The sequence below is a fragment of the Sorex araneus genome, chromosome 1 (assembly GCF_027595985.1).
Source record: "Sorex araneus isolate mSorAra2 chromosome 1, mSorAra2.pri, whole genome shotgun sequence".
Taxonomy (NCBI): Eukaryota; Metazoa; Chordata; class Mammalia; order Eulipotyphla; family Soricidae; genus Sorex; species Sorex araneus.
In genome coordinates this window covers 388,184,020-388,208,148 of record NC_073302.1, presented here as the reverse complement: position 1 = coordinate 388,208,148, position 24,129 = coordinate 388,184,020, and the positions used below count along the sequence as shown (strand labels likewise).

At 42.5% G+C, this 24,129-nt stretch overlaps 1 protein-coding gene across 1 annotated transcript in view; it reads right to left on the bottom strand.

Annotated features, from left to right (window-relative positions):
• Positions 1-12,723: 12,723 nt before the first annotated feature.
• PEX1 (peroxisomal biogenesis factor 1) overlaps positions 12,724-24,129 on the bottom strand; it is a 37,248-nt gene continuing 25,842 nt past the window's right edge. The window contains exons 17-24 of the mRNA XM_004602176.2: positions 22,346-22,410; positions 20,358-20,500; positions 20,173-20,276; positions 19,292-19,468; positions 17,906-18,136; positions 16,251-16,445; positions 15,199-15,329; positions 12,724-12,958 (exon numbers count right to left, since the gene is read on the bottom strand). Coding sequence (XP_004602233.2) covers positions 12,877-12,958; positions 15,199-15,329; positions 16,251-16,445; positions 17,906-18,136; positions 19,292-19,468; positions 20,173-20,276; positions 20,358-20,500; positions 22,346-22,410 — 1,128 coding nt within the window. The 3' untranslated portion in view covers positions 12,724-12,876. The remainder of the gene's footprint in view (positions 12,959-15,198; positions 15,330-16,250; positions 16,446-17,905; positions 18,137-19,291; positions 19,469-20,172; positions 20,277-20,357; positions 20,501-22,345; positions 22,411-24,129) is intronic.

Here is a 24,129-nt window from a genome sequence, read left to right as displayed (position 1 = left end):
CTTTGCTTTCAGGATAAGATCTCATTTCTTTCTCCTGTTACCAAAGACCTGCCTGATAGTGGTCCTGCCCACTATTCCATCACATTGGCCCCTAAAGAACATCGTGTAAACAGTAGCTCTTAAACACTGGAAAGATAAATGGCATGCTGAAGAAATAAATTCAGGAGCTGAAGCAATATAGTACAGAGGGTAGGGCGTTTGCCTTGCCCAGGGCCAACCTTAGTTTGATCCTAGGCATTCCATAAGGTCCCCTGAGCACCACCAGAAGGAATTTCTGAGAGCAGAGTCAGGAGTAACCCTGAGCATCTCCAGGTCTGGACAAAAAAAAACAATTAAAAATTTAAATGATTTTATTTCCTATATTCACAGTTATTCTAGGAAAGAACTCAAACTTCATTCAGCTACATTAACATAAGCCAGATACACATCACTCCATGATGATTAAATCTAGCTTCTACAGGGCATCTGCATCTTTCTAGGTAGAATTTATTAGACACACTTTAGTCTCCTCACTTCCAGTCCATCTTCCTTTCCAGACTGCCCAACCCACTCACTTAAGGCCCCAGTACCAGAAACTGAAGCAAAATTCTTACACAGGTATTCCGGTTTGCAGTACAGATACTGAGAGGTTATCATGTTTGGTCCTTTATCTACTTTCAGCAGACATCTCCCATCCCGAACAATTCTTCCAACCATCATTGTCTTAGTGATCCCTTCTTCATTCCAGCTGCCCTCTCCCCCACTCATAAGATAGGCTTCCAACTATAGCGCAATATTCCTGGCCCTTGTGTCTACTGTCCTTGGGTGTCAGTCTCATGTTATTTCTTATTCCACAAATGAGTGCAGTCCTTCTATGCCTGTCCCTCTCTTTCTGGCTCATTTTAGTTAGCATGATACTCTACATGGCCATCCACTTATAAGCAAATTTTATTACTTCATCTCTCCTAATAGCTGCAGCTGCATAGTATTCCATTGTGTAGATGTATCAAAGTTTGGGTTTTTTTTTTTGTTGTTGTTTGTTTTTTTTTTTCTTTTTTTTTTTGCTTTTTGGGTCACATTCAGCAATGCCTGGGGTTCCTCCCGGCTCTGCACTCAGGAATTACAGGAATTACTCCTGGCAGTGCTTAGGGGACCATATAGGATGCTGAGGACTGAACCCAAGTCAACCTGTGCAAGGCAAACTCCCTACCCACTGTACTATTGTTCCGGCCTCCAAAGTTTCTTTAACCAGTCATCTGTTATTGGACACTCAGGTTGTTTCCAGATACTGGCTATTGTGAACAGTGCTGCAATGAACATATAGGTGCAGATATCATTTCTACTGTGTTTTTTTGCACCCCTTGGGATATAGTCCCAGAAGTTGTATTGTGGGCTCATATGGAAACTCAATTTCTAGTTTTTGAAGGAATGTTCATATTGTTTTCCAGAAAGGTAAGACCTGTTGGCATTCCCACCAACAGTGAAAAGGCGTCCCTTTTTCCCCATATCCATGCCAGCACTGGTTGCTTTTGTCTTTTGGATGTGTGTCTTTTGGATGACTGGATGTGTGCCAGTCTCTGTGGTGTGAGATGATATCTCATTGTTGCTTTGATTTGCATCTCCATGATGATTAGCAATGTGGAGCATTTTTTCATGTGCCTTTTGGCCATTTGTATTTCTTTTTTGAGGAAACTTCTGTTAATTTTTTCTCCCCATTTTATCATGGGTTAGAGGTTTTTTTTCCTTGTACAATTCTACTAGTGTCTTGTATATCTCAGATTTTAATCCCTTATCAGATGGGTATTGGGTAAATATTCTTTCCCATTCTGTGGGCTCTCTCTGTATTTTGGTCACTGTTTTTTTTGAGGTGGAGAAGCTTCTTAGTTTGATGTAGTCTCATTATGTTTGTTTCCACTTTCTTGGTCAGTGGTGTTTCATCCTTAAAGATGCTTTTAGCTTCATTGTCATGGAGGGTTTTGCCTACATTTTTCTCCATGTACTTTATGGATTCAGGTCTGATATTGAGTTCTTTAATCTGCTTTGATCTGACTTTTGTGCCTGGCACTAGACAGAGGTCACAGTTCATTTTTTTGCGGGTAGCTATCCAGTTTTCCCAGCACCACTTGTTGAAGAGGCTTTCCTTGTTCCTCTTCACATTTCTTACTCCTTTGTCAAAGATTAAGTGATCATATATTTGAGAGTCTATGACAGAATATTCAACTCTGTTCCATTGGTTTGTGGGTCTGTTTCTAGCCCAATACCATGCTGTTTTAATTACTACTGCTTTATAGTACAGTTTGAAGTTGGGGAAGGTGATGCCACCCATCTTCTTTTTCCTAAGGATTGCTCTAGCTATTTGTGGGGGGTTATTGTTCCACATGAATTTCAGGAGTGTTTTGTCTATTTCTTTGAAAAATGTCATGGGTATCTGATCGGGATTGCATTAAATCTGTATCTGCCATTTTGATGTTAATCCTCCCTATCCATGAAAAGGGGATGTGTCTCCATTTCCTAGTGTTCTCTTTTATTTATTCAAGTAGTGTTTTGTAATTTTTCTTGTATAGGTCCTTCACCTCTTTAGTTAAGCTGATTCGAGGTACTTGATTTTCTGAGGTACATTGTGAATCTCTATTCACAGAACATTGATTCACAGAACTATTATGATTCTGTTTCTCTGCTGCTGACAAAAACAGTTGCTGAGACACTGAAGGATAAAGATAAGTAATTGACATTTTTCATAATAAGCCATTTTGTACTTTTTTCAAACCTCATTATTGGGGGAAGTGAGAAACGTTATGAAAAGTTTAAAAAAAATGAAAAAGTTACAGGAATGGATAGTGATGGCTGTACAACATTGTGAATGTACATAGGCCACTGATTAAACTGGCAAATTTATGTTATATTTTACCATAGTTAAAAAAAGTAAAGAGGGGGCTGGAGAGATAGCACAGCGGGTAGGGCATTTGCCTTGCACGCGGCCGACCCGGGTTCAAATCCCAGCATCCCATATGGTCCCCTGAGCACGGCCAGGGGTGATTCCTGAGTGCATAGCCAGGAGTAACCCCTGTGCATCGCCAGGTGTGACCCAAAAAGCAAAAAAAAAAAAAAAAAAAAAAAAAAGTAAAGAGGGCTGGAGCAATAATACAGTGGGTAGAGCTCTTGTCTTGCACTAGCTGACCTGGGTTCAAATCTGCAGCATCCCATATGGTCCCCTGAGCACTGCCAGTAATAATTCCTGACTGCAGAGCCAAGAATGACCCCAAATTAAAAATAAATTAAAAAAAGAGGGGGGGAAATGAGGTAAAGTTAACAGAGATCACTGGAGGCGGGGGTGTGCGGGGAAGGTGCTCGGGAAACCATGTGGTGTATGTGGGATTGGAGCCCGGTTTTCTGCACTCGAATCAAGAGTCCTACCTGCTGTACTTTCTCTCCAGCCCCCTCACACTGTAGATCGAGCATGAAACCAGAATGGGATGTTCAATACAGGTAATTGGCTAAGCGTGCAAAGCACCAAGGGTGAGAGACAGCTCACCCTTGGAAACAACCTTTAATCCATTATGTTCTCAAGATAAACAATAATTAGTCCTCAACTAAGAGAATCTGACAAGGCCAATATGAAGATCATCCTATGTTTTTTTTCTGTAGCTAGAGTGACCATCTGTGTTACCTAATTGGCTTAATCTAGAGGTGGGGGAAGAAAGTCCAAAGCGGGAGAGAAATCTGACGCACTGTGCTCCGGGGCAATTCAGGAAGATAACAAAGGCCTGTTCCTACCAATTAGTGCTGATTAAGCCAATTCATATATCAGGACCCACAAAATTGAGGACAACATGTGCCACAAATCGAAACTGAGCCATCTGCTCATGTGGGAAACACGTGACCGGGAAACCTGACAACCACCAATGCCAGTCCTTCAAATCAGAAGCATCCAGTTTAGCCTCGGGAGGAAAAACCGTGAGCAGGAAATCAAGGACCTACAAATGCTGTGTGTTCAGGAGTGTCTTCTTTTTTGTTTGGTTCTTTCGTTTTGGGGGCATGCCCGGCGGTGCTCGGGTTGCTAGTGACTCTGCACTCAGGAATTATTCCTCGCAGTGCTGGGGCAACCAGATGGGATGCCGGGGTTCAAACCCGGGTCGGCTGTACTATCGCTCTGGCCCTTCAGCATCATCTTCTACTGCTTTGGGGGCTGGAAATAGTACCGGGGTCAAACACAGCCCTTGCATGCTGCTGTCCCAGGTTCCATCCCCAGTACCACAGGGTCCCCTGAGCACCCCTGGAGACCCCAGAGCCCTGCCTGGGAGCCTGAGGGAGGCCAAGAGCTTCACCGCATCCTCACTCCCTTTCATTTGTCTGAGAAGCATCAGGGGTGATACACAGGCCACTGTAGCACCCACATAGGAGCCCTTTCACCCCCAAATGTCTGAACATAATTTTTGAGAGAGGGGCTCCTCTCTTTGGGCACTGTGCTTCTCCAAAGCATGCTTTGTTTGCCATTGGGTAAAGAACATCAAACTCTTTGCTCCTGTTGTTTCAGTTAGGTTACCTGAAAAATTTGTAGACAGGTTGGCATGAAGACAGCTGCTGCGGATTCCAGGAGGTCAGAAGCGGGGAGGTTGCCCCAGAGCTCTTTTGGTTGATTCCATCTCCGGAGCCACCCCGCGGACCCCTCACCACCCATCTCAGGTAAGCTGCTCCCCCAGGTGGAGTTTCACCTTTTTTGCATCTGAGCTTTTTGTGTAGGTCCCAAGACTCCCAGGTGGAAAGTTGGGAGGTGTTGAGACTGTAGGTTCTTCAAAACTGAGAGATCCTAGTTCTTCAGTGCCAGGTCTTGTCTGCCATTTCTGGAGTTGCGGCCAATTATTTATAATTAAGCTCCTAGGGACGACCCCATCTATCTCAGAAATTTCACAGGCAGCTAGAAGCAGGACACCTGCTTCAAGTAGGAAGAATATTTTAACAATGGGCACCCCTAAGTCTAAAAAGGTAAGACAGCAGCTGCCAGGTGACCGACAAAACTCTTGAGGTAAGTCGGTAGCGTAAAACCACTGGGAGCAGAAAACCATTTGAGGATATAAATTTGCACCAATTTGACAAGTGGCACCTCAGACTCTTAAGGTGCAAATCAAATGAGTAAAAGTCCATTACATCAAAATTAAGTTTATTCTCGTATGTATCTTAGCTTGGGTAACAAAACACAGATATGATCTTTTAATGCGAGCAGATCTTTCTTTCCTTTTCTTTTTGGTGGGGGAGCCACACTGGTGGTGCTCTGGACTTATTCCTGGCTCTCTGCTCAGGGATCACTCCTGGTGGTGCTTGAGGTATCTTATGGGGTGCCAGGGATCAAATCTGGGTTGGCTGCATGCCAGGCAAGTTCCCTACCTGCTGTACTATCTCTCTGGTTCAATTCAGCCACTCTTAAGAAACATTTATTAATCTATCGATAGACAATACATCAGGTAATCCTTGCAAGTAGCCACTGTACTATTGCCCCGGTCCTCTGATGTGATCTTAAAGAGAAGCCACAACAGGTCTACTGTCTGTTTCTCATGGAATCATGGCCCTTGGTTTCCTGAGGTCACTCTCCAACATACCCCTTTTGGGAGAGATGCCCCAGAGCACCATGGAAGAGTGATCATCATTATCATCATCATCCTGTTGATAATTGAATTTCTCGAGCGGTCTCAGTAACATTTTCATTCTTCCTAGCCCTGAGATTTTAGAAGCCTTTCTTTACTCATCCTTTCCAGTGATGCCGCATTGGAGGCTCTTTCAGGGTCAGGAGAATGAGACCCAGCATTGTTACTGGGTTTGACACATTCATGTCAAATCCATGAATATGGATGTCAAATGAATGTCATATGAATGTCAAATCCATGGGGAGTTTGTGAGGCTCTCCCATGTGGGCAGTAAACTCTCGGTAGCTTGCCAGTTTCTCCCAGAGGGATAACTAGGCTATAAGATGTTGCATTCTTCCGGGAGCTTGGTTTTAAGTATCTGGATGTTGGCTGTTGGTGGGATTACATGGCGCTGGGGGCAGTCCCTGGGTGTGACCGCCTAGCTACTGGGAAATGGGAAATCTGGGTAGAGGAGGTCCCGTCCCGATCCAAGCAGGCTTCGAGGTCTCAGCTCCAGGTCCCACACACCTGGTTCCTCTGCCGGTACTTTCATGCCTGAGCCTCGTCCGAACGTGTAGAGAGGGGCCTTGGGCATGGCTGTGGCTAGGCTCCAGAGGTCTTCGGCCATGGGAGCTCTGCTTGGGGCGGGGAGGGAGGGTGGAGCCCAACGCCTCCGAGGGGCCCCAGGGAAGACAGCCAGGCGCGCAGGCAAGAGATTCTAACCAAGGGGTTAAAGCTCCTCACCATTTTTTACTGCTCAATTTCATGATATAAGCCTGTAATTATTATGTTGATACATTTATTTGTTTCTGTGTTGTATGAGTAAGCAGTTACAACTATTGTATCTTTTTGAATTACTTCCTTTCCCACCATCTATTGACCTTGTCTTTCCTACGCTTTTGTTCTGGGGTTGAGGAAGGGCTTAGGGTCACATCTGTGGGTGCTCAGGGCTGACTCCTGGCTCTGGCTCAGTGATCAATCCTGGCAGGCCTTAGAGGGACCACACAGTGCGGGTCTTAGCCACTGCACTCTCAGCCTCTGCAGTTTTGTTATAATGTCTATTTTGTCTAATAGAATACTAATTATTTTTCAGTTTACATGGATTTGAATAAGGATATGGAAAACTCTTTTCTGTTCCTTCCCTTTCAGTCTGAGAGTGTCATTTCAGTTTAACTTACACTTCTGTAGCAAGTATGTAGATGAGTTTTTTTAAAAATCCCATCGAGGAGCCAGTACAATGGGTTAGGTGCTTGCCTTGCACACGGCTGACCCAGGTTCAGTCCTCAGCATCCCATATAGTCACCCACACACCACTGGGAGTAATTCCTGAATACAGAGTCCTAGAGTCAGGTATGCACCCCTCCCTGAAAAAATTAATTAAATTAAATTTAAAAAATTAAAATCCATTCAGGGCCATAGCAATAGTACAGCTGTTAGGACAACTCTCCTTCCACACAGCAAACCTGGGTTGGATCCCGGGCATTTCATATGGTCTCCCGAACCCTGCCAGAAGTGATCCCTGAGTGTGGAGTCAGGAGGAAGCCCTGAGCACAGCAGGGTGCCCCCAGCCCTCCCACCAAAATCCACTCAGTTAATTTTTACTTGTTTTGAGGCCCATACACACTGTACTCAGGGCTTCCTCCTGGCTCTGTGCTCAGGGATCACTCCTGATGAATTCAGGCACCATAAGGGGAGTTGGCCATCAAATCCAGGTGTGCTGTGTGCAAAGCAAGTGCCCCACCTTCTATACTAACTCTCCAGATCCAATTCAGCCACTTTAATTTTTATATATGGGTATACTTATTAATACATTGAGATATTACAGTAGATAAAGCCTTGCGAGTAACCAACATGCCTCGGTTCCTCATATCACATATGGTTCCCCAAGTCCCATCAGGAGTGATCCATGAGCACGGATCCAGGAGTAACCCACAAGTGTGGCCCATAAAAACAAAACCGAAAGGATATGTGGGCTTATAACGTTTCAGGTGTACATCACTATAAAATGGCATTTTTTGTAACTACAGTAAGTTCTTCATTAAAACTCTAGTATTGAGGCAAGAGTGATAATACAGCAGGTAGGACATTTGCTTTACATGTGGCGACCCAGGTTCGATTCCCAGCATTCCATATGGTCTCTCAAGCAACACCAGGAGTAATTCCTGAGTGCAGAGCCAGGAGTAACCCCTGAGCATAGCCAAATAAAATAAAATAACCTCCATTATGTCTCTTCATCATACAATTAATTCTTTTTTTAGCCAATCTGCCTCTTCTTCATCCCTTTGATCTGGTAACTGCTAACTTGATTTTCTTATGTCAGAAGTGTATGTAATTGGGTTGCTTTCTGTTGGTTTTTGTGATCAGGGATCAGACTGAGGCCTCGCACGCAAGTGAGGACTCACCCTGTGAGCCTCATGCCTGGCCCTCTTTTGTAGTTGTTGAACTGTATGAGTACTTTATCTTACATATTAACCCCTTGTTAGATTTATTAGATTTATGCTCTGTAATAAAAATCCAAGATTTGCTATGTTTATTGTTTAATACTAATTTCCTTTTCTGTCTTTATATGACACCTGAGGGAGGTAATCTGGTATTCTTCTCACTCTTTTTCACTTATCCTCTCTAACTTCATCCATATTATAGTAAAAAGCAATATTTCACCTCCTCTCATAGCTGAGTTGCATTCCATTGTGTACACATGCCACAATTTGTTTTTTGTTATTTTCTGGGCCACACCTGGCAATGCTCAGGGATTATTCCTGGCTCTGTGCTCAGGGATCACTCCTGGAGGTGCTTGGGGGACCAGATGGGATGCTGGGGATCAAACCCAGGTCAATCACAAGTGCCCTACCTGCTGTACTATCTCTCCAGCACCTACACAATTTCTTTTTTTTTAATGTAGGAGTACTGATATTTATTCAGTCATTAATTAAGCTGATTGAATTGGGCATGAACTCTACATTACTTTTTTTTTTTTAAATTTAATCGCCATGAGTTAGTTACAAAGCCTTCATGTCCGGGATTCACCTGTACAATGATCAAACACCCATCTCTCCATGGGTGCACACTTTCCACCACCAGTGTCCCCAGTATATCCCCCCACCCCATCCCAGTCCTCACCTTGCCTCCATGGCAGGCAATTTCCCCAGTACTCTGTCTCTACTTCTGAGTATTATGTTTTGCTCAAAATTTCCCACCATCATTCAAGCCTGCCTGCCAGGGGCAGATGCTAGATCACTTATTGTCCATTACTCATTTGGAATACATGGATGCCGCAGCCACACATTTTTGGAATCCTAGATAGTAAATGGTTGGGTTCCAGACAATTCTGTAGGACACTAATCCATTTTTGGATTCAGTTGGGCATGTCTGGACCAGAGCTGCTGGTGCACTAAGATGGCACCTGGAGGCACATTGTGGGGGTGACAGCCAGGCCAAGAGCAGGCAGGGAGCTGGGGAGGGGCAGCCCGGCTACCTCTGTCTCCCTGCGGCATGGAGATTTAGTCCTGTAACCTGCATACCTGGGCCTTGCTTGTGAAAGCTCTTGGTCGCCAGGATTCCACTTGGAGAAGGAGAGGAGAGTGCACTTTCTCTATCTGGGGTGCCCTGGTAAAATTGGCTTGGTATGGGGCCCAGAGAGCTCTCCACTCTGTGGTGTCTTCTGGGACGCCCTGCTGTGTCTCTGGCTTTTGATCTCTTTCGAGATTTATTTATGGGTCTCTGATGCAATAAAGAGTTAACAGGGTGGCACTGGACTTGGTTCATGGGGGTGACTGCCAGTGGTTCCATGTGTACTGGAAGTGGGGGGAGGTAGCCCACCCCAATTCCGTGGAAGCCTGGAGATTTCAGTCACAAAACCCACATACCAGAATTTTCAGGAGATTACATCTTGATGATGTCTGTCCTGAGACAGTGGAGTCAGGCTGGTTGTATGGTAGTGATTTTGGATTGTGGAAGCAAGCGGCTGCTGGGGGCTCTACTTGGGAAGGCACAGGCCAACCTTGCCCCCTTCTGATTTACCCCAGTCTATTCCACCATTCTTGGTCCGAGATTAACTGTGGCTTTTAATCTCTTTCAACATTTATCTATAGGTCTCTGAAATAAGGCCAATAAATGAGTTTGTATAGCTGAGCTGGAGGTGGTTTGTGGTCATGATCCTACATAACTAACTTTTGGCCATTTAATTTCTTGGGAAATTTGGCCCCATGTTGTTGGGGTCTGGTCAAAGGTACAGCGGTAATTTTGGGATGTCAGGAAGCCTGAAGGCACCATCAGGCTGCTGATGCACTTGCCCCGCAGGTACAGGTTGACCTGTTGGCCACACCATACCCCCCACAATTTCTTTTATACACTCATCTGTTGTTGGAAATTTTGGGTTGTTTCCAGATCTTAGCTATTCTAAATAGCTCAGCAACACATTTTATTTAATTGACAGAGGGGATGGCAGGGGAGCCTGGGCCATGTCTGGCAGGGCTCTGGGACTATTCCTGGTTCTGTGCTCGATAGTTGCTCCTGGTAGTGCTCATAGGATCATAAGTGGTGACAGGATCACAGCCAGGTTGGTCCTGTGCAAGGCAAGTGCCTTACCCACTACACTATCTCTCTGGCTCCTTTTTTTTTTTTTTTGTACCTGTGTATTTTGGGTCACTCATCAATGCTCAGGGATTACTCCTGGTGGGGATCAAGGAATTACATGGATGCCGGGGATGGAATTCAATTTGGCCATTTGCAAAACAAGCACCTTATCTACTACACTGTTACTCTGGCCCCTCCTCTGATTCTCCTTGATTTCTAAATTGAATTTTCTCTATCCACTAGGTTATAAATGATCATGTTTGAGTTCTGAATTTATTGTTCTCTGTGATACCATTTTTATTTTGAAAACACAAGTTTCCAGGTGATATATTTCTCAACCTTCCTATTTTGAGGAAGCTTGCCTACCACCCTACCATCACTGTCATTCCGTTGCTCATAGATTTGTTCGAGCGGGCACTAGTAATGTCTCTCATTGTGAGACTTGTTACTGTCTTTGCTCATCCCGTTGCTCATCGATTTGTTCGAGCGGGCACCAGTAACGTCTCTCATTGAGAGACTTATTGTTACTGTTTTTGGCATATCCAATATGCCACGAGCAGCTTGCCAGGCTCTGCTGTGCGGGTTAGATACTCTCGGTAGCTTGCTGGGCTCTCCGAGAGGGGCGGAGGAATCGAACACGAGTCAGCCGCGTGAAAGGTGACCGCCCTACCATTGTGTTAACGCTCCAGCCCTACCACCCTACCACCTTTCAAAAATATTTCTTGTGGGGCTGGAGAGATAGCACAGCGGGTAGGGCGTTTGCCTTGCACGCGGCCGACCCAGGTTCGAATCCCAGCATCCCATATGGTCCCCTGAGCACGGCCAGGGGTAATTCCTGAGTGCAAAGCCAGGAGTAACCCCTGTGCATCGCCAGGTGTGACCCAAAAAGAAAAAAAAAAAAAGCACAGAAATATTTCTTGTTTTTTGTTTACAAAGTCAGGAATGTAGAAATTGGTGTGTATACTTCCCTCTTCCAGCAGGTGGCGCTCTGGCTTTAGTTTTGGTTGCTGTAGTTGCTCCCAGGAACCTAGATAGTGGCTGACTTGCCGTATCAGTGGGGAGAGGGAGAGGTGCAAAGGGGGTCTGCCCTCTGTTGTGAGCAAGCTAGAAAAGAACTTGTGTGTGTGGGTTGCCCCACTGCTATATTCGGGGTCAGGGATCTTTATCAGCTCTCCACACACAGTGGCAGGCAGGATGGATGCCAGAGGGATGGAAAGGGAGAACACAGTAGTGTTTCTTTTCCTTGTTATCACCTCCTTTGCTGGGTCAGGGCCATGTGCCTCTGCTCTCGCCTCCCCCTGGACCTTGAATGGGTTGCAGCTGTAGTCTTTATCCCACCCTCCAATGCCTCTTCCACCTGTTGCTTTCCACCCACCGCCCTGGTGTCCTTCCACAGTGGCCTGTCTTGGTTTCTGAGGTGCAGGGGTGCTTCAGGCCCATTCTGTGGTGTAGAATTACCTCAACATGGCCCACACAGTGTTTGTTTGATGAACTGATAAATGCACAAAATAGTCACAATGTTCAGGGTGGGAATGTCTATGTCTAAGCTTGGTGGTCACGTGCATTTCCCACACCAGGGCACACCCGACACTCATTTTATACCGACAGCCTGTCTTCAGCAGCTGCAAGTAATGATACAGGTGAGCATCCAAGGGAGCCCAGCTGGCGCCTGTGCAAAGTAGACTTTCCTCCTCTCTGCTACGAGGCATCTTGAAAGAGCTGATCTTCTGGGGGGCGGGGGGTAATTCTGTGAGGTTAGATGAGGCTGGATTCTCTAAGATGCAGTCCAGAACTGGGTACCAAAGTGCAAAAGGGAAGATATCTCCTTTGAGCAAGCTAAAAAAAAAATCTCTGCTTCCATTCCCTATGATTCTAGGTTTTGCTGACTATGATGGAATATTACTGCTCCATGATATGGGATGCAGAAGTAGGGATGAAACCTCATGGTAGGATTTAAAAGAATACTTCTGCCTTCTTAGTTCAGTAACTCAGATGTGAATGAAGACCTGGACATTTCAGACTATCTTAGTTCTCTGAGGAGTTTGCTGAAGTCAGATGAACCTGGACTATGTAATGGAACAGGAAAAAAAGAGACGAACTCGGGAGTGCTTATAGGAAGGGCAAAAACTGTCTGAATGTTCTTCTTTGCTATCTCTTTGAATGTCTTTTTGCATTTGTTGTATATTTTACCTCTTCCTCCCTTTACTGCAAGTGTTGACGGTAGCTCACTTTACAATTTAATTTATAGATTAGAGAATATTAAGATAAAATGCTGAGGAGGGAAGGGAAGTAGAGACGTCATTCAAGATCAGGGCTATCGTGTACTGGGGGGGAAGAACTCTTGTCTCTGAAAGAGGCAATAATTAAGTTTGTAAATTTAACATATTCTGATATTAAAGTAAAAGATTAGACCAGTGAGTGGTATTTCTAAAATTACTAAGAATAAAATTACATAAGTGTAAGAGATATGCTTAAAGTATTTAATATGACTTCTAAGAAATGTGTTTAAATATTTTATCTTCAGTGAAGAAAACCTTAGTCACACCACTGGTCAGTATCTTATGGATTTAATAAAGATTTATAGGAAAAAACAATACAGATTCTGTTATAAATATCCATTCCATTTGCTAAATTAAAAAAATTATAGATACTATTCACTGTTACAATACGAAGACAAGCGACAAAATAAAATCCTAGGTGCATTTTATGCTAGAGTTACTTTCTGTCCAGGTCGAAATGTGCCACCTTGATTTTTCCTTTTCTTTGGATTTTGAAAGCTGTCATACCTTAAAAGGGAAAAAAAAGATAAAATATTTTAACAACTCTTACACATTTTCAAAAGTTAAACATGCCAATAGAAAAAAAAAAAGGGATTCCATGAAGAAACAGAAACTACAAATGGCACCGGTGCCTCCAAAAACTGAATTCTGTGTCACAAATATAAAATTGCAGAGTAGACAGCCAAAAGCCAACAGACTCAGCAAAAGTCTGTTGCCTTTTAAATAACTTTTTAATCTGCAGACTTACCTGCCACTCTATCCCTTCCCAACTGAGGCCTCCATCCCTCTCCTAGCTCAGAAATGGCAAAAATGCCTCAAATGTCTGACTACCTTGAATATCATATTTTTAAAATTTTTTTATTGAATCACCATGTGGAAAATAACAATGCTTTCAGCCTTAATTCTCAGTTATACAATGCTGAAACAACCATCCCTTCACCAGTGCACATATTCCACCACCCAAAAAAACCCCAGTATACTTCCCATCCTCCCCCTCCACCCCCCCACCCCCCCTATGTAATTGATAAATTTCACTTTACTTTCTCTTTACTTTGGTTACATTCAATATTTCAACAAAAAACTATTATTGTTAGGAGTTCTGCACTAGAGTCAGACCTGCTGTGAAGAGAAATGAGGTTTTGGATTTCTGTGTTTTAGCAACTAAGTCCAGGGAAATTTCTTCCAGAAATTGGATCATTGCAAGCTTGTAACTCTCATCTGTGGTCCTCATAATATGGTGGTCGCCACGCTCTTCCCCCCCAGCAATGAAAAGGCGAGAGATTAAAAACCTTTCCCCTCCTGGGCAGGCGTGGGGCCACAGCTTAGTTCTCAGTCTGGAGACATTTTGCAAGGAGCTGCCAGTACCAAAGTAGTTTTGCCGGTCTCTGGAGTCACGCTCTTGCAGCTGCGGTGTGGGCCCTGGGATCATATCTCGCCAGAGAGCGGGCCGGGGCCGTCCACCTTCCCGAGAGCACCCTTGCGTCCCATTCTTGAATATCACAGCGGTTGGGCGTTCGACTTTCACGTGGCCGACCCGAGTTCGAATCCTCCGCCCCTCTCGGAGAGCCCGGCAAGCTACCGAGAGTATCGAGCCCACGCGGCAGAGCCTGGCAAGCTACCCGTGCATATTGGATATGCCAAAAACAGTAACAGTAAGTCTCTCAATGAGAGACATTACTGGTGCCCGCTCGAACAGTACTTGTTCATCTGTTTTACATCATTCTAATTATCAGACCAACCTAGAAGGAGAAAATGTTTCTGCCTGAACCAGTGTGGCACTCAATGTGGGGGTCACTGTTGGATCCTGAGCCATTGACAGGAACCAGCATAAGGTAAAATTCTTTGTTCATTTGTTTTGGGGCTGAACCTGGGTCAGTTGTGTGCAAGGTTACTCACTGCACTATTTCTCCAGCCCCAGAAGGTAAAAATTATTGTCAGTATCCTGGGTCTCTGTCTGCAGGGTCAGGTAGAAGAGTCTTTTTTCTGAATTTAGATTTGTAGGATTAATACTGTGCGAATTGGGTCCTCAAATACAGGGACTCTATATAGACTGAGGATGAATACTTTTTCTATTGGTCCCTTTCCTCCCAGAGGTGACTGCTTTGTCATTAGGAGAAGAAACAAGATAAAATGTGGTCCCATACACCTACCTGGCACTACACAGTACTCCGTATAGCTTTAGGAGCTATGACTGCCTGTGTCTCACCTTCCTGTGGAAAACTGGACCATCTCACTGTCTGTGGCAACAGAGCTCTTAGCTAATAGAAAAGTCAACAGGGGTGACAGTACAATGGGCAGCGCACTTGCCTTGCATACAACCAACCTGGGTTCAAGCCCCACCAGGCGTGATGGGTTCAGATGGTGGGGAATATTTCACGCATCTGTGGTTAAGCCAGGACCACAGTCTGCATTGCTATTAAAATTAAAATATTAATCTTTAGAATTCTAATAATTAAGTCAGTTCATTGTAGGTAGTTCAAATTCAACCAAGTGAACTGGTTCATTTCAGTTTTTGTGTTCTTTGGTTTGGGGCCATATCCTGTGTTGTGACCCTACTGGAGGCAAGCTCCTTCACCTTTGCACAATAGCTCTTTGACCCTTCAACAAAAAGACATCAACTGGCCTTTAAATAGTCAAAAATATTACCTGTGACTTTAAAGAGGAACTTTCAAAACTTAAGTGAATAACTGTTACCAATAATAAGATCACCTGTATTATCTATACACCCAAATTAAAATGTTACTTACAACTCAGCAAAATTCTTCCAGTCATCCTCACTAATGGATGGCCTCGTGTGGCTGAGTGCTGTCATTAAGTGAGACTGAGTGATGCTCAGACTAGCTTTGTTTGGTCCTGGTTGGTTAAGGGAATCATCCTCCTTAAATAAACAAGAAAATGACAAAAAGTTAATGTAAAGATGCGATTTTTTTTAAATAGCAACATCACCAGATATGGCTCAAAACCAAAATTTAGGTATTATTTTAATTTAAAAAAAATTAAAAGTTGGGGGTTGGGGTGGGGGTGGTGGGAGGGATACTGGGAACATTGGTGGAGGAGAATGGGCACTGGTGGAGGGATGTAAATGAAATGCAAACATGAAAGTTCAGTAAGTCTGTAACTGTACCTCACAGTGATTCACTAATTTTATTTTTTTAATAAAAATTTAAAAAAAGACCAATAGAGAATTCACAGATGTATTTCGCAGAACCTGGTCATTGATGGTAACGGGTGATTCAAGTTTTAAAGGCCAAATATCACCTTTATCAGACTTATAGCTGCCTAGGGACATAATGCAAAACAAATAATAAATAAACTGAAGGCAGACTATTTTACAAAATGGCAAATTCTCCTTTAGAAATGTTTAAAATTTCAGGTGTTAAGTGTTAACTTAAGAAATTGCATTCTTTAGGGAACAAATACCTGTTCCTTAAATACATATTATCTACTTCCCTTCAACCCAGGTTTACTGAATAATGTCAGAACTCTGGGTACAGAAAGTGGGAATGATTGAAAAGCAGGGAAAAGGTATTGAAAAGGAGGTAAATATAAATACAATGGTTTGATTTTTCTGAAAAAAAATAAATAAATAAAAAGCAACCATCTGAAAGTTATTTGCTTTTTTTTTCCAATAGATCGCACATTCCCTTTTACTTAAGACCACTGTGTGAAAGTAAGAAACACATAACCATTTTATTGGTGTGTTTCAACCCCTTGTTGAGTATCACTCATTCACAAACCAAATATACATCAATAGAGGAAAGAGATTCAAGTTTTATGATTAAAAAGGAAAAAGCCATACTCCGCTTTGGCTCCGGTATCTGCCTTTGATTATACTGATATCAGCTCTAAGTTGATCTCTTTGTTCTGGTGTAAGTTCTTGGTAACCGTCTTGTGAGGCTGTTCTAAACAGTGGAGGCTGTGAAAATTGATCTTTTCCGGGAAGTCCAGAAAAATCCTGAGTTATGGAGCTTGGTGCAGACAAGCACTGTGAGCTCTGTGTGATGAAGTACAATGACAGGAGAAAGAAGGGAAGAAGAGAAAGAAAAACGTTTTTATCAAAGAGGATATTTTAGAATGCAATAAAACCTTAACAGAGTAAACTTATTAACTGAAATTAAACAAGTTTAAAACATGCTGACGTTCTATACATGCATTCATAGCTATGTTGGAATACTCCCATGACATGGGGATTTTAATGGAACCTAAGGATAGGTCCAAATGAATTGTACTCTTAATTTTCAGGAACTAATTATATCAGGTTTCTGAAATATTTCTAAGTAGAAGAAACAGAGAAGCTAGAGAAATAGTACAGCAGGTTGGAAGCCTGCCTTGCACGAGGCCAACCTGGGTTCAATCCCTGGCATCCCATTTGGTCTCCTGAGCTCTACATGCAGTCAGGAGTAAGCCCTGAGCACTGCTAGATGTGGTCCAAAAACTATCACTGTAGCACTGTCATCCCGTTGCTCATCGATTTGCTCGAGTGGGCACCGGTAACGTCTCCATTGTGAGGTTTGTTACTGTTTTTGGCATATCGAATACGCCACGGGTAGCTTGCCAGGCTCTGCCATATGGGTGAGATACTCTCAGTAGCTTGCCGGGCTCTCTGACAAGGGCAGAGGAATCGAACCCAGGAGGGCCACGTGCAAGACAAATGCCCTACCCACTGTGTTATCACTCCAGCCCTCCAAAAACTACAGAAGAAGAAATAGAAAACAGAATTAAAGGCTTGAATTTAAAACAGATTATTATTGTTGGAAATTAAAATGTATCATATATGTGCACATAAAAATATAATTTGGGGGCTCCACCTGGTGGGGATCGGACTGTGGTCGGCTGCATGCAAGCGTTTTACCACTGTATTATCTCTCTGGTCCCCTTTGAAAAATAATATAAATTAACAGATTTCTTGATTTAAGTAAAAATATTCCACATTTAGTCTAAAAATTTTCCTTATGAAATATTAATTTTTCACTCTCTTATATTTTCCACCAAAAGTATTACCAATAGGTAACATTTTGTTGTCCAGAACAGTGTTTCTTAACTGGGCTATATGGCCCCCAGGATGGTCCAGCAAAGAAATTAGATCAGATGGGGACCATGGTCAAAAAGGGTTGAGAAACACTGGTCTAGAATTTAACTGTTCTCTACCAAATTTCTCATAAAACGGATTTGCTACTAGAGGTGTTTTTAAAAGTACCGATGAAGGGAACTAATACATGAAAGAAATCAAAGAATAATCATGGCACTGGCAAATTGCATGCTCTCTCTTCGCCAGTTCTGTTCTAAAATTTCCAACAAGGAATGAAAATGCCTAATCTCAGAAAGGCAATTTTCACTGAAGAACCAACCATAAATAACATGTGGGGTTGATTAGGAGATAAATCAGCATCCAAGTTTACACAAAAGGACAGCTTAGTGTTTCAAAACTGTACAGTATCGACTTGCACAAGATACCAAATCAGAAGAGGTTCCATTTCCGAGTTCTGATTCATAAGAGCTTCCAAAGTAAAGGCGATACATATTGAATCTGGATTCATCTGGCAACAACTCAGACATTTCTAGAGACACAAGTGACTGCTCTAAGCCACATTCTCCATCTCCAGCTGAATCATCGGAGCCACTGCTATGGGTCAGGAAGACCATTGAGGACAGACTCAGGTCACTGTCAGAGCTGGACCCGCCATCCTAAAACAGGAAAGGAGCAGTAACCCACAGATCAGAAATAAACAACACAGGAAGGCGTTCTAGTACACCCTTACAAAGAAACTCAAGGAATTTTCCAAAACAAAGTTCTCATTCTCTACTGGTTTTAAAGCCTATGAAAGAAAATTATTAAAGAAAAGATGGAAATAAAAATAATTTGACAAATATGGTGGCAAAGAGGCTGTAACAACAACGTTAAGACTCGGGCCTCTGGATTTTATTTTTAAGTCTGTTCTTTCAATTTCTATATACTTTTTACTCTAGAGTGATGAATCAGCCATGCTTTATCATGATAAAGTATTTCTGTCTTTTACATAGAAATAAAGGTGGCGGGAGGGAATCTTCAGTGACTTGCCAAAATAATATGTGATTTAGGACCTTCAGGACCTAAATCTAGGGGAGAGGGGTAGCCTATAATGTCACATAGTTCAACTGCTGCTAGAATTTAAATGCAACCATTATCCTTAAAAAAATGATTCCAATGCTTAGCTAAAGTGAATTCAAGATAAACTTAAGATATCTTATTGTACTGGCAAGAAAGTGATCTCAAAATTTGGACATCAATAGGATATAGGAGCCATACAAAAGTGGTTGTTATTAGTCAGATATCAGATAATTTAAGTTCAGAATAAAAACAAAATCATTTTCTGTTCAGTAAAAAGTAAAATTTCTATTATCTAGTTCATGATGTCTCAATTTAATAATTATCCCTCCCACATCACTGTATTTTGCAATAGTCTGGTGTTAAAGTTAATGTTAAAGACAGCGAACTCTTCATAATTATAAATGCTCTGCAAAGTCAATATTCCAACTACAAAATCTTTGTAAGTGAATTTCTATGCGGTTTGACCCTTATTTAAAAGATTATAGCTTTGTTGTTTTTTTTTTTTTTTTTTTTTTTTTGGGTCACACCTGGGGTCAGTCCTGGCTCTGCACTCAGGAATTACCCCTGGCGGTGCTCAGAGGGATCTCATATGGGAGGGATCTCATATGGGATGCTGGGAATCGAATCCCGGTCGGCCTCGTGCAAGGCAAATGCCCTACCCACTGTGCTATCGCTCCAGCCCTGCTTTGTTGAGATTTTGACACTGAGCTGCTCTCCTGACACACCATAGTAACTGTCCTCCTGTAACTCACTGCGAGTCCACAGGACAGCAGTCGTCCATGTAAGGCTTCTAACTGGGCATTGTACAGCAATGCCTTCAAATCAGCCCCTGTAAAGGAGTCAGTCACTGATGCCACATGCTGAAGGTCCACGTCATCTGCCAGAGGTAGAGAGACACTAAGAGCATTTAAAATTTCCAGACGTGACACCTGAAGGGAGAAAAATTAGTTACTTTAACAAATAAATGTTAACCTGAGTACCTTATGACTTTCCCATTAATCAACTTTAAAAAGTTTAGGATGGGGGTAACACCTAATGCTTGGGGGGCCCATGCAGTGCCTAGGACTGAGCCCACTGAGCATTCTCTCAAGTGCACAAATCTAAGTTGAATGTGCCACAGGATATTATCAATTCTCCTCAGAACTTTCTTTCCTTTTCCTTTTTTTTTTTTTTTAAGCTTTAGGGTCACATCCAGCAATGCTCAGGGGTTACTCTTGCCAGTGTTCGGGGGACCATATGAGATCCCGGGGATTGGACCAGGGTCAGCTGCGTGCAAAGCAAATGCCCTACCCGTTCTAGTCCCTTGTAAATAATTTCTTATTCAGGCAATGCTTTCTAGATTTGAGCAAGTGTGACAAGAAAGTGCTTCAAAAGCAAACATATGTTTGAACACTAAGACTAAAACTGCATATTTTCAAATTTTTCTTTTTTTCCTAATTGGTCTACAATAAAATGCGAAGTTCACAGACTTGCGTGGAAACCACTGGATCAAAGAGTTTTGCAGCTAATTCAGAATCTTCTCTTGCTATAAGCAAATTGTGACAAGGTCTCTATCTAAAAGAGCTGGTATTCTAAGGACACAGAAAGAATACAGCATTTGTTAGGTTTTAGACTCCAAGTATAAAACTGTCACCTGGTCAGGAGGAGGACAGTATACACATTTATCTAGCCGGCCAGGCCTAAGCAGGGCAGGGTCGATTAAATCGGGACGACTAGTAGCAGCCAAGACGTAAACACCTGGAGAGGGGAAAAAAATTCTTTATTAAATCCCAGTGAAATTCTGTTCTCAGAAGGTATTTCTAAATTTATGGTCTTTACCCTGTAAGCTTTCTACTCCGTCCAACTGAGTCAGCAACTGATTGACGACGCGGTCAGTGACTCCCGTGTTATCGTGGCCTCGCCGAGGAGCCATGGATTCGAACTCATCAAAGAAAAGGATGCAGGGCTTCGCAGCCTGGGCCCTGGGGGAACCGACATTTCAGACCTGAATTGGGCTTTAGAGTTTACAAAGAAACTCACTCATAACGAAGCTATTTTCACCTATATAATAAACTGGGTTTTTTGTTTTTTTTTTTTTTAAGGCAAGGCATAAATAATTACATTGTTAGTAGACTAGGAGTTAGGTCAGTGTTTGTGCCTAAGACCCATATCTTCTGGACAGGGATTAAAATAAGTCTTTTTAAAAAAACTGTAATGAAATCATTTCCCTAGTATGTAATATAGTAATAACACAATTTAAAACACATATAGATAATATATAAATGCCATAAAATTAAAATAAACATTAAGAGAAGCAAAAGAAACCTACTGAGAAACCTTTTTATTTTATTTAACCTCTTACACTGACAATGATGAAGAAGATTGCTAGTAACCTGGTGCGAGGAGGGTGTTAAGACCTGTAAGAGCAGGCACCTCGGCTATTCAGATTCACAAAGTCAGAAGCAGATTAGGGTCAATTTCCAAATGATCCTCCCACTACCTCGTCACTCTATTCCAGTCCCAGTAACTAACAGATTTGGATAAAACCACAGCTCTTACACTGGAACTTGGCAAACGTCTGCTCACTCTACTGATTAATAACCAGAAGGACAACAAAGGAAGCACTCTGAAAATAAACTGGTTATATTTAATAAGTACTTCTCTGACTGTTATTGCCAATAATTTTTTTCTGTATGCTTATTTACTATTTTGCTTCTTTTTATAAAATGTTTATTCATGCCTTTCACCCACTTAAAAGTTGACAAACTCATAATTTTATATTGCTTGCAAGGGCTTTCTAGAAAATGCATTTTTGGGATGGGGTTGGGTGTTTGGACCAAACCCGGTGGTGCCAGAAGGAAAGTGCAATGCAGGAGATGGGACCAGAGATGGTCATGTCCAAGGCAGGTGCCTTATTTTCTGATAGATCTCTGGACCCCTAGAAAATATTTTAATTACGTGGTTTTTTTTTCTATTTCTAACATGAATTGTGACTTAATTTTATTGCCTAATTTCCTTTAAATTGGAAGGACTATCAATTCATGGTTGAAGGGGTGGTTGAGTCTGGAGAAGTGCCCCAGTACAAAATACCTGTCATGCTGACCACAGAAAACCAACTAGTGTCTTACTAAAAGAGTATGGCAGGGGGGCCGGAGCGATAGCACAGCGGGTAGAGCGTTTGCCTTGCACGAGGCCGACCCGGGTTCGATCCCCGGCATCCCATATGGTCCCCCAAGCACTGCCAGGAGTAATTCCTGAGTGCAAAGCCAGGAGTAACCCCTGAGCATCGTTGGGTGTGACCCAAAAAGCAAAAAAAAAAAAAAAAAAAAAAAGTACGGCAGGGAAGCAAAGTCCGGGTACAACATCTGACTGAATGATCTGCTCCTGGAAAGTCCAGTAAAACTCTCCTAGTGGGGTCTGATGTTTAATGGGTGTAAAAGAACTAGGGATTCATTTTTCTCTTACAGTCAAAGACTCTTCATGTTTTGACTTCTTTGGTCAATTTTGTCTGTTACCCAAGTTTCAAATATGCTGAAATAAAGCTCAATATAATATCTCATATATTCCTCTATTTTTAACATGGTTTTTGGTCATGTCCTTATTATTCCTAACAAAGAGTTCTACATCTATTATTAAAAAAAAGCAAGTAATTTCCAAATTTTAACATAAAGATGTAGTATATTTAAAAGTTATTTGGTAAAAAAAGAGGTTCCCCTAGGTTACCAACAACTCACATAAATCATGGGTTTCAAGTAGCAGTTCCTCAAAACGAGACTGAAAAATGCTAGCTGATAAGAGTTAATTAAAAAAATTCTTAGAGAACCCACCTAATAAAAATATCCCGAACAGCTTGTTCACTTGCTCCAATATATTTGCTGAGTAACTCTGGCCCCTATTAGTAAAAATAAAATTAAGGCAGAATTAAGATAAAATTATTTAAAGACCATGTAACTTTTATTTGACTGAAAGCCTCATCCATTCAAGGAAAAGTTTTAATATGATTCAACGGATATCTCAAATACGCACAAGAATATACTACAGTTGGTTGGTATTTCCTCTGCTTAGATTTGTCTATATATATATATATATATATATATATCCTGGCTTTTTGGGTCACACCCAGCAATGCACAGAGGTTACTCCTGGTTCTGCGCTCAGGAATTACCCCTAGCAGTGCTTGGGGGAGCCATATGGGATGCCAGGGATTGAACCCTGGTTGGCCGCGTGCAAGGCAAATGCCGTACCCTTTGTACTATCGCTCCAGCCCTTGTCCCCTTATATTTTTTTTTAAGATTTTTATTAGTACAGTTACAAACTTATGAACTTTCATGTTTGCATTTCAGTCATACAGTGATTGTTTACATCCCTCCACCAGTGCCCATTCTCCTCCACCAATGTTTCCAGTATCCGTCCCACCTCCCCCACGCCACCCTGCCTCTGCAGCAGAATTCCCTTTTGTTCTCTCTCCTGTTGGATGTTGTAGTTTTCAATAGAGGTATTGAGTGGCCATCATGTTCAGTCTATAGTCTACTTTTGGCACGCAGCTTTCAACCTGAGTTGGTCTTCCCAACATTCTCTACTAGGTGTTCCTTTATCTCAGCTGCCTTTTCCCCCAGCATGTGAGGCCCTTATATTCTTATGGCTTGTTGTTTCATGTCACTTAGATCTCTGACAGACGGCTACAGCCTGAAAGATCCTGCCTGACATTTCCATCTGTGGCTGCTCCTGAGAGTCTACAACTTCTTATGCTTCTTGGCTTCCTGGAGATTTCCTGCTGCACCTGACTGTAGACAGTGCTCTGTCCAATAAGCCTGTTTACTGTCTCCTTAAACAAACCACTGATAGAATGTTTGTTCCAAAAAGGCTGTGTTCACTGCTGAATTCCCAGTGCAAAATAACTGCCTGCCACATGTAACATACTGAATAATAATTTACTTAGGAATGAACCATTTTGGGCTGGAGTGATAGCACAGCGGGTAGGGCGTTTGCCTTGCACGCCGCCGACCCGGATTCGATTCCTCCATCCCTTCTGGAGAGGCTGGCAAGCTACTGAAAGTATCTAGCCTGGATGGCAGAGCCTGGCAAGCTACCCGTGGTGTATTTGATATGCCATAAACAGTAACAATAAATCTCACAATGAAGACGTTACTGGTGCCTGCTCGAGCAAATCGATGACCAACGGGACGATAGTGATAGTGACAGTGACAGTGAATGAATCATTTTAAAAGGGAAAAAGTGTACCTATTAAAGTATTTGGAGACTCCATAGGCCAAAGAAATAGTACAGCAGGTAGGGAGGTTGCCTTGCATGGGGTTGACCTGGTTCACCTCCAATACCACACATGGTCCCGTGCACACCTCCAAGTATGATCCCTGAGCTCACAGCCAGGAGTGAGCCCTGACACCGCTGGGTGCTCTGGCAGTATGGCCCAAAATGAAACAAATCTTTAGTGACTCCAAAGATTATAATGTTCCATGAATTACCTTAACCTGTTGTCTTAATTATGGAAACAAATTTTCTTGTATATATATCTATCATTTCTGAAAGTCAACTGAAAAAACTTTTAAAATAAGGGGCCAGAGTGATAGTACAGTGGGTAGGGCACTTGCCT